This window comes from Triticum urartu, chromosome 2, assembly GCF_003073215.2.
Source record: "Triticum urartu cultivar G1812 chromosome 2, Tu2.1, whole genome shotgun sequence".
Lineage (NCBI taxonomy): Eukaryota > Viridiplantae > Streptophyta > Magnoliopsida > Poales > Poaceae > Triticum > Triticum urartu.
In genome coordinates, this window is record NC_053023.1 from 312719017 (window position 1) to 312730482 (window position 11466).

The following is an 11466-nucleotide window of genomic DNA, read 5'->3' on the forward strand; positions in this document are numbered from 1 at the left end:
GAACCCGTAGGGTCTACACACTTAAGGTTCGATGACGCTAGGGTTATAGGAAATAGAAGTACGTGGTTGCCGAATGTTGTTCGGAGTCCCGGATGAGATCCTGGACGTCACGAGGAGTTCCGAAATGGTCCGGAGGTAAAGATTTATATATGGGAAGTCCCGTTTTGGACACCAGAAGTGTTCTGGGCGTTATCGATAACGTACCGGGACCACCGGAAGGGTTCGGGGGTCCACCGGGAGGGGCTACCAGCCCCAGAGGTCTGCGTGGGTCAAGTGTGGGAAGGGACCACCCCCTAGGTGGGCTGGTGTGCCTCCCACAAGAGGCCCAAGGCGCAGGGAAGGGAAGAAGGGAGAAACCTTAGGCTCAGATGGGCCTAAGGCCCACCTAGGGTGCGCCCCCCTCTCTCCCCCTCCGGGCGCCCCCTAGATGCATCTAGGGCTGGCCGCCACCCCTAGGGGGGGAACCCTAGATGGGGGCGCAGCCCCTCCCCTCCCCCTATATATAGTGGGGGTTTTGGGGCTGCCAGAGACACGAGTCTCCCTCTCTCTTGGCGCAGCCCTACCCCTCTCCCTCCTCGTCTCTCGCAGTGCTTGGCGAAGCCCTGCTGGAGTGCCACGCTTCTCCACCACCACCACACCGTCGTGCTGCTGCTGGACAGAGTCTTCCCCAACCTCTCCCTCTCCCCTTGCTGGATCAAGGAGCGGGAGACGTCACCGGGCTACACGTGTGTTGAACGCGGAGGCACCGTTCTTCAGTGCTTAGATCGGATTCAGCCGTGATCTGAATCGCTTCGTGTACGACTCCTTCATCCGCATTATTGTAACGCTTCCGTTTCACGATCTTCAAGGGTATGAAGATACACTCCCCTCTCTCTCGTTGCTAGTCTCTCCATAGATTGATCTTGGTGATGCGTAGAATTTTTTTAATTTATGCAACGATCCCCAACAGGAATTTGCATTCCACCCTGTCATAAGCTTTATGCATGTATAACTTTACCACGCAATAACCTTGCTTCCCCTTCTTCTTATTTTTATAGTATGAAAGCACTCATAAGCCAAAAGAATATTATCTGTTATTAGACGGCCAGGGACAAAAGCACTCTGAACTGGTGAAATAATCTCATCCAAACAAGATCTTAACCGGAAGGCAATCATCTTAGAGAGTACCTTATATAACACATTACACAGACTTATAGGCCTATATCGGGTAATTCTTTCTGGCCCATCCACCTTAGGAATCAGAACAATGACAATGTCGTTCCATCCCTCTGGAATCACTTTATCATTTATCGCCTTCAACACCTCGGTTGTTAAAACATCTCCAAAAATATGCCAACATTTTTTGAAAAAATAGCATGCAACCCATCTGTTCCCGGGGCCTTCATATCTCCTATAGAAAAAGGGCTCTTTTTACCTCCTCATGTGAATATGGCTTTAAGAGCGCCCCATTCATCTCATGTGTCACTCGTGGAGTAACTTTATCAATCAAAGCCGGGTATGGTTCGTCTATTTCTGTTGAGAAAAGTCCAGCAAAATAGTTATTGATTAAGGGATTCAAATAAACTGTCCCTTCATGCCAGATTCCCTGATCATCCTTTAGTTTGGTGATCCGGTTCCTCAATCTGCGGGCTGAGGCAAAATTTTGGAAATAAGATGTATTCTTATCTCCATGCTTTAGCCAGTTGATTCGGCTTCTCTGAGCCCAATACATCTCCTCTAGTTCTAGCAACATCTCAAGCTCCTCAACAAGTTCTTTCTATCGAGTTACATTTTCCTGCGATAGCACATCCCGTGAGACCTGCTCTAAATCCCTTTGAACTCTCTTTAATCTTTTCGTTGATCTTTTTAGCACCGTTTGATCCCATCTGTGCAGTTGCTCATGAATGAATGCCAGCCTTCCCGCAAGCCTAGAATTTTGAATTTCTGGACTTGATACTTTCCAGGGCTCCTCCACGATGCTTCGGAATTTGGCCTCTCTGAGCCAGCGGGCCTCAAAATGAAGAACTGCTGGCCTCGCTGATTCCTGCGCTGCTTCAACCTGGAGGTTCATCAGTAGAGGACTGTGGTCAGATTTATAATAATCCATATGTTCTAGTTTTAAACCCGGATACATAGCAAACCATCCCTTGTTGACCAGAGCACGGTCTAATTTTCTCTTATCAAGCCTCTATGCCAAGTAAATCTATCCCCAACAAACTCATGGTCCAGCAAGTCACACTCTTCAACGACATCTCTGAAAGCCTGCATAGTCGGTCATTACCGCCATCCTTCTCAATAGAGTACATGATTTCGTTGAGATCACCAATCACCATCCATGTCATGTCTACAACAAATTTTAAATCTCTCAACCTGCTCCATGTGAGGTGTTTATCTTTCCACCTTGGCTCCCCATAAAGACTAGTGAGCCTCCAAAATTCATCCTGTCCCGAGCCAACAAAAACATCAATGTAGTTTTTAGTTTTACGGCGCAACGATATAGCAATCTCTTTCTTCCAGAATATAATGAGTCTGGCACTCATGCCACTACTACGAACAACTTCTTTATGATCCATCTTTAAACGACAAGGGAGACACTCAGCGGGGAAATCATCCAAGTGTGTTTCCATCAAGAACATAACATCCGGACTCCTATGCTTTTGAACATTCAGAAGTGCACACACCGCTGCGGCTTGCTGCAAGCCACAACAATTCCAACTCAAGATCTTCATAATGTAACGAAACGCTTGGGCACCTCCCTTCGCTGATCGATCACAACTCCAATTACACCACCACCACTTTGGGTAGGTATAGCGCAACAATTCCCTGCGAAAAATGCAGACTCACTTAACAAACTGAACCTGATAAAGAGAATCAGGGAGTACAACTTATCCTACTACGGCGCCACATGCAGCGGCCATCAATTCGTAGTGGAGATAGAGAACCAGCGACGACACTCAGGGCATCGACCTCGGACAGCAAAACGCCGGTCCCCGTGCCGCCGCCAAGGAGGCGGCTGGCGGCGGACCAGCGGAAACCTAGTCGCTTCTTGGGCCGCCTCCCTTGCATAAGAAAACGATTCGTCAAAAACTGCTTTTTTTAGGGGCTACTTTTTTTAACAGATTTTTAGGGGCTACTTTACATTACTCCCTCCTTCCAAAAAAATTGTCTCAAATTTGTATTTTAAATGGATATATCTAGCATTAATTTTGTGATAGATACATCCATTTAAGAGATAAGCCTTTTCGAACGAAGGGAGTACCTATTGAAGATGTTCACCGGTCTTTTTTTTCTTCCAGAAAATCCGGAGAAGCTGGTCTTGACGCCGAAGTCGATCGAAAAGGTTGAGCGGGCCTTGTCCGGGCCGGGTAGCGAACGGGCCCAACCAGTCCCGTCATTTCCGAGCTCCAGGCTTCTCGTTTGGCCTGTGACCGGCCGACCCGAATAGCGCCGCCCGCCGTCGTCTCTCCACTCTCCGCGTGCCCCTCCTGTCTGTTGGAGTCGAGCTCGCTGTTAGGGTTCCCCATCTCACCAGATTCCCTTCCATGGCGGACGAACCCAACCGAGCGGTAAGTGCTAAGTTTTCTTGGCTGATCTCTGGGTGCCAACCTTCTAACTTGCACCCTTCTTTGCGCGGCGTCAGGCTTTCGTAGAGCTGCAGAGCCGGATGATCGAGACCACCGGGAAGATCAAACAGGTCAAAACCTATACCCTTGCTTTGTCTCATTATTATTCTAAATAAATAGCCTGATTAGTTCCGTCTTGGTCACGATGCGGGGATGTTCGGTCTTACTATGTTCCGTTTGCTAGAAACCCCTTTCCTAGATTCGTGCGCTGGAATCTTGTACCCGTGCGGTATGCTTTTGGTGGTTATTCGAACAGCATTGCTGCCTGTTTCTAGATTGTGATTCTACCCAACAATGTTTGTATCATTGAGCCGACTCTTCAGTTTGCTCATTGACACTCACTACGATAAGCTTTCATACTGCATTAGATAGCCCCCCAGCAAATGTCTGTAATTGATTTTGATTTTATTGAGCTGGCTTTTCAGTTCGCTAAATGACACTTAATTCCATAGGCCATATTTCGCTGCATTAGCCAGCAGCAGCAGATGTTCATAATTCTACCTGATGTTCTTTGTATTTAAACTACTAAAAGCAATTGTGTTTCTGATGTATTGATTCTTGCAAAATTGGGTGCCTAACACTCCCTTTACATCAGAAATTGATTGATCAGTTGAATGTTTTGATAAAAAACAGAAAAATAGGGAAAACGTTTGATTATTTAGTTTTCCATACATATATGTAGTTCCACCGATGTATAATCATAATCTGCATCAGATCCTACCTTCATTATAATTAGTTGGCATTATATGTTGAGTTACTTCATTTCAAGTATAGCTGAGGAAATGATCATTTCGGAGAAAGGAATGGAAATATTTTGAGTTCTTGTGAGGGAACACAAATATTTCCTTACTCTGGATTCCGCTGGACCACATCTTTAATTTATTAAAAAGCTTTTTTGCTGTTTTGTTTAGCTAAGGATAATTTACGGTGATCTATTTCTTGTCATCTAGTTTTCACATTGCTTTCTTTGCTGTGATTAGCACTGGTGCATTTCTTGTTGTACTCTATTATGTGACATCCAGTACCCTGGCTAGAACAGAGGAGGACCAAAATTGTACATGGGCCATGGATTGTGAGATGATCTGTTTTTTCCTGAATGATATAATAATTGGTGTGGTATTCTTCTGTTTCTAGTCTAGACCCAGTATTTTTTGGCTTTTCGGGGTATATTACTGCAGGATTAATTGGTGCCAGACTGCCAGTGTATCGCTCAAAGCTGTATTGATTATCTTCTCCATTTTTAAAGGCTGAGCTATATTGTACATTGCTTGTAGAAATAATTCTTGTGTACATAAAGATAGTAAATGCCAACCTTAATGAGCATAATCTTTATTCAAGCGATGAATGATAAGTACTCCCTCCGTCCCATAATGTAAGACGTTTTTTGACACTACACTAGTGTTAAAAAACGTCTTACATTATAGGACGGAGGGAGTACCTTCCAACTGTCCTAACATATATATTTTACAGTATGTTCTAACTTTTACCTTAGAGCTTGTTTGGGACTGCTCTGCTCCTTAAAATTCAGCTCCCCTCCAGAAAATACAAGTCAAACGGGGTAGCTCCACGATATGCCGCTCTGCAAAAAAAACTAGAATCTGGGGTACAGCTCCCAATTTTTTATGAAGCTCTTTAGGGGGTGCTCCAAAAAACTCTAGAAGCTGGAGTTGTGGGGAAATTACCCACCGCTGCCACCAGTAAGTGGATACCCCTTCGTTTCTCCCCCCTTGTCCAATCAAATAGATCCTTTCCACCAAATTTCCCATTCTTGAAGCTGGAGCTAGATGGAAGCCAAACATTCTCTTTGCTGGTGCTACAGCTTCTGTATGAATCTGCTCCAAAGTGGATTTGATGGATTGAAACTGATTTTAATGAAGCGGAGCAGTCCCAAACAGGCCCTTAGTTTGAAACATCGGTGGAATAAGAAGTTGATAGATTTTGGATTGCTGAAATATATTTGAGCCATTATGCACACGCAATGTTATCACATTGTTTTAGTCTTTGTGCAATATGGGCATGCCATAAATAATGATAATATGAATCTTGTTATCTTATTGGGATTTTATTGAGTTGATGGCTATTTAGATTGCTGAAATAGATCATTTATGTTATCTTGTTGGGTTTCTTGCTCGGTGGTGGCTATCCTTGCAATGGGTGTCTCTGTCAGAAATTCCTCCAGTATCTCTAGCATATATACTTGTGCCCAAGATTCCCCGACCGATAACATTTATTACAACAGTTTTCTTCTTTCATCAGCTACAAACTCAGATGCGTTCTAAAGAGAGTGAAAAGAAGCGTGCGTATCTTACACTGGAGGAACTTAGCCAATTACCTGATGATACGAACACTTACAAGGCCATTGGTAAGAATTACTTTTCTTCTAATGGATGCATCGAAGCTATTTGTCATTTCTGCTCGAAATTTGTTGACCAATGCCTTTGCCAAATGTGTCCAAAACTGTACTTACTTAGATGTAGTGGAGAAAATATCCTGTGGTAACTGTCCTTAGATGCAGTGGAGAAAATACCCTGTGGTAACCAAGTTATGATGAAAAATTCCATGGAAACCACATTTGGAAGTTCTGAAATTGTAAAAAGAAAACAGCTTGTTAGGAGGAGATGCTCATGTGAAATTTCTAGTTCAAACTCATATCCATTCTGGAGGTATGTAAAAACAAGTTCATCTAGTGGTGTTTTACTATTCACCACTATTTTCTGAATTTGTTTCTATTAATACCTCCCAAATGAATTTGATTTTGAGCTTGAGATGTTACATGCTTATAGAAATTCACCTCCCCAACATACTTTGTGTTTTGATTTTTTTGGATACCTTTTACACTTTATGCTAATTTCAGGGGCTGATTTTTTTTCTCAGTCTATTTGTTGCCCTTTAACCCTGTTATGCCTGCGATTGGCGGGGTGCCCATTGTTTCCAGCCTCTGAAGCCCATTAACAATGGTTGTATGGCCCATTTGGGTGTCGCCTAAATAGATTACGCTTGCTGGATCAAATCTATAGCTAATTAGCCACCAGCAGTAAACATAAGCTAATCAGCCAGCATTTGCTAAAAGAAAAGGTAGTTAGCATCCATAGGCAGATCTCCAAGCTGCACCCAGCCTTGCACACATTTTAATTTGCTCTGTAGACACTTTATAATTCATCCTTTGAAGATTATCATAGAATAGTTGCACTTTGTTCTTGTACGTTATGGAGTATTGCAAGCTACCTGTAATCTACTCCCTCCGTTCCTAAATATAAGTCTTTTAAGAGATTTCAATATGGACTACATACGGATGTATATAGACATATTTTAGAGTGTAGATTCACTCATTTTGCTTCGTATGTAGTCCACATTGAAATCTCTAAAAGACTTATATTTAGGAATGGAGGGAGTATGTGCATAATTTCAATCTTGATCTTTTTATTTGTTTTCCTGCGTAGTTTGCTATTCTCTTTCTTTTCTGTCAGGGTAGAAATTACTCCCAAGATTTTTGCCTATTAGTGCCAAAGGCGCACCTTCGCGCCCGCCCGCAGGCAGTTTGCTAACAATTTCAGCTTCAAATAAATTGTTCTCTGAATAACTCCAGCGATCCAATCATTGCAAGCGCTGGGGCACCAACAAAATCCTCACTGGTGTTACCACGGGTAATTAGACGATATGTAAGCCAGGAAACACATATATACTGAGAGCAACAAATTCTTTTTGAGTTATATATAAGAGCAGTATAAAAACAAAGAGAAATCCTAACTGGGAAAATTACACGGAACAACTGAGCCAAGTTCACTTAGAAATTGAAACTAATACATGATACATCATTTTTTTTCTGCCATGGTAATATTATCAGTTCAGCATGATTATCAGTCTACAATTGCACCCAAACTTAGGAAAGTAAGACATGCCAGGAAGTAGTACAATACACTAATTTGGTAGAAGTTTGAACATAAAGTTGCGATTGTTAGGCTCCAGTGCTCCACAGGAGGCGGGTGGCTCTCTAAAATCTTCCAACCTGCTACCACTACCATAAAGGCAAATAGAACTGTGGAGAAGGCGTGAATCATCAGCTACTTGGTTAGGTCATGGCCGTGACATTTAATGCTATATTGCTGTGCTAACCACTCCTATGACACGTATGGCAATAGCAAACAAAGCAGGATTACATAACCAAAAGACTATAACAGGCATGAAAATGGGACCTGGCAGCACCACACACATCACTGATTCAATACATGGCACCTCTCTTAGACCAACCTAGCATGGACTTCTAAGAGTTCAGGTTCATCTGTTCACCTTTTCGACCAACCATGGATAAAGGTATTTACCTTCTTTCTTACTTAATCTTAAATTATTCAACAAAGTAGTTACTGGATGCTGCACTTACCTGATAATACCAAGTCTACCAGGTCAGATCTAGTGAACCTTCGTCCAAACCATGAAGCATAACAGGACCATTGACACAAGTATGCCATGTCATATACTGCACCCAGATATTCTGTATAGCAGGACAAGAATAGTTCACAGTTATACACCAGACAATTAGCTGTAAGTCTTACATAAATTCATGCAACAACGAGCGAACAAACCGGCAGCCCAAGAGCAACATTCAGCAGTGCATTTTTGTTAGTACCGGCATGAAGGTTAACATTGCCCTTGTTTGAGACTCTTCTATCTTCCCTGGTTCCAGCAGAACCTACACCAGAAGTAAAATTGTTTTATTCACTACTCAGCTTCCAACATGCTAGTGCTGAAACAAGAGAGCAGTTTTGAGTGGAAAACCCTGTGGTTAGCTGTCTATTGATAAACAAAAGCAGACTCTCATGCACATATATAATGAATCCATTTTTCCTGGTAAAAAATGATTTTTTCCCCACAATTCACAGGGGGAAGTACAACTAAAAAAATCACGGTCGTGGTGTAAAGGAAAATCAAACCGTGGAATAAGAGAACCAGCCAAACCACAGAATCGAACATCAGGCATAATTCTGGGCGGGCAAGTACGGAAGAAAAACATGCCAAAGAAGTACACCATTTTCGTCCCATATCTGAGGGATGGGGAAAAGAGGCAGGAGAGGAAGAACAAGGCAACAAAAAAAATGCCCTGAACTCACAGAGGAGAAACAAGGGACTCTGAGCCAGAGGGATATATTTCACCTGCATTCCAGAGAAAAGATCAAGCAAGCAAACAACAAACTTGGACAGAGAGCTAGGAATGCAGGAAGGGACGCCTGCGTAGCTTCATCTCGGAGAGGAGGATGCCCTCGTGCTTGTGGACCCATGGCGGCGCCGTGGCGTGCAGAGGTTGTCAGTGAGGATGCTGCCTAGATCCGCCTGTCAGCCGACGCGGCGTGGGAGGGATGACGGCAGCACAAGAGGAGAAGCCAGCTTATAAAAAAGTGACTAAGATTCCCACTAATTTCAGGCAGCTAAAAAGTAGGCAACCACAACTTTGAAACATGATTTTCATGTGGTTTCCACCCAGGTCGCAATACGAAGTACAGTGATGCTTTCATCATTTACTCTCTGGAATTAGCTGTCTTCGTAATTCAGCTGATAATATCATGAAGCGATGCACTAAAAAAATGTTGTGTTTCAGCTAAGTAGAGGAGTATGAATCTGCATCTTATTATTGCTAGCTAGAAATCGGTCCTTTTTTGCAATGATTGTAGTTTGTAGTTTATTTTCAATTTTTGTGTACTTGGAGAAGAAATTGGTGGACCTACCAGAATGGTGACAAGTGAATACGGGTGGTGTTTAATGTGAAAACTTTTGCTGTAGGTTTGTTAATTGTCATTGATCCATTGCTTGTCTTGCGTGATTAGCAGCCATTGCTATACTGGTTGAACATTGGCTTTCTGTTTGTGTACAAAACATTTCAGTTGGGTGACTAAATTTAGTTTATTAGTTTTCCTTTGCACACATTGGGTTGAATTTCATCATTGCACATCGAATGATGCAATTGCAATCATCCAATTTTGAATCGGATATAAATATGCATTGCTTCCTGCTGGTTTTGATGGTTTTTCATTGTTTACAGGTAAAGTGTAAGTAAATCTGGAAGATCAGCTTCTGCCAGGGGCCTGCTTACTGCTCTGCTCTTGTATGGTAACTGTATTTATAATATCATGTTTTTACATCGTTTTACTTGTAGGTTTATTTTGGAGCCGAGATCACTTATGGTAAATGAGCAAGAGAAAAAGCTAAATGATAGTGAGACTGCAATATCGTCGATGGAGGTATGCCTGCGAATGACCCTTGTTCTGTTGTGTCGAAATTTGAAGGGTAAAATGGATCCTCACTCACATTGGTTTTTATGATGGCTAGACTTCCAAGGAATATCTTGAGAAACAGTTGGGAGAAGTGGAGAACAACATTAGAGAGCTACTTCAGCAGGACCCTGGGCTTGCACGCCAGATTCTCTCAATGACTGTTCAGTGAGAGGTTGTTTCTGAATGTATCTCTAGATGGGATGTGTCAACAAGATTTGTGTTTTGCCCTGAGGAAGGGGAAGCCCCTTCTGTTATGAGCTTAACTGGAACTGGATTTGTGATGAGCTTACCTTCCAGCATCATATTGTGAAAAATATGACGTGAACAATCCATGCCTGAATGTCGTATGATGTTGAATTATCATTTATCTATATTGCGTGCGCTTTCCATGACAACAAGCTTAGAGCATCTCTAGCAGACCCCTTAAAAGGGGCGGACCCGTATAATTCTTGCAACTATACGGGTTTGACCCGTTTTTTTGCCAGAATAAAAACCGCATCCGCGGCCCGGCCTGTAAATAATTTACCGCGGCCCGCAAAAACTCTCACCGTACTGGTATATATGGGGTTTCACCGCTCGGATATGGGTTAAATCCTATCCGCCTCCATCGCGATTCCCCTCCTCCCCTTTGCATCCGCCGCGATTCCCCTCCTCTGCCCAATTTCTTGTCATCGGTGAGCTTGAAAAAGCCATGGATGGCTATGGCAGCTTCAGGATGAGGCGGAGCGTTGTCGCCGTGCCAGATCTGAAGCTGCGTGCAAGCGGGGCGTGCGGAGGTGGCTCAACCGCGGTAGCCGGCTGCTGCCGACGTTCGACCGACACGAGCTGGTCGAGTTGGAGCGCTAGCTCGCCCGCCACCGCCACGTCTCCTTCGGCTCTTCTGCCGTGAGGAGCTCGTCCGCGGGTGTCTCGAGCTCGCGGCTCACCCCGATGAAGAGAGAGCCGGAGGAACTCGGGCCGCGCGCCGTCAAGTTTGAGGCCGCCGCGTCGCGTGATCGGCCCTGAGGACTACCTCCCCCCGGGGCAGGAGGAGCACCTCGAGCGCATCGTCCTGGAGCGGTCAGCGAGGGAGCTGAAGTAGGCCAAAGAGCGCCACTGCCGTGAGCTCGAGTACGAGCACATGTTCCTCCAGACGGGCGTCGCGGCGTCGTAGGCGCACACGTCCAAGGAGGCAGACTTGCGCTTCATGAAGGCGGAGCAGGCGAAGTTCTTCATCGACTGCGACTCCTTTGACTCCGATTGAGCGCCGACGCTTCATGAAGGCGTAGCTCCGGCGAGCTTTTATGTAATATATCTATGCTGTGTACGAATGCTCTGCCCCTATGTGAAGAAGAATGATCTATGTTCTGGCGAGTTTTTTGCTTAAATTTCTCGCGTGAAACATGTTTTTTTTATTATAAATTTTACGTTTTTGGATACAGTTTCTGATCTGCCGTGGCGATTTTGAGCCTATATAGACGCCCCCACGCAATCTGTAAACCGAGTTTACAGTTTCGCAAAATAAGGGGTCTGCTAGAGATGCTTTTAAAGATTTTAGAAAATTGTTTTCTTGTTTTCAAAGTCTGAACAACTTTGTAGTTGAGGATGTCTTCTTTACGAGG

The 11466-nt window shown here is 44.0% G+C and overlaps 1 protein-coding gene across 1 annotated transcript; it reads left to right on the forward strand.

The window, feature by feature from the left end:
* Window positions 1–3362: 3362 nt before the first annotated feature.
* LOC125537134 (prefoldin subunit 1) lies at window positions 3363–10260 on the forward strand. Its single transcript, XM_048700430.1, has 6 exons — window positions 3363–3545; window positions 3620–3673; window positions 5859–5964; window positions 9634–9640; window positions 9748–9832; window positions 9921–10260. The coding sequence occupies exons 1-6, from the start codon at window positions 3522–3524 to the stop codon at window positions 10032–10034; spliced, it is 390 nt and encodes a 129-aa protein (XP_048556387.1). The 5' UTR covers window positions 3363–3521; the 3' UTR covers window positions 10035–10260.
* The last annotated feature ends 1206 nt before the right edge of the window (window positions 10261–11466 follow it).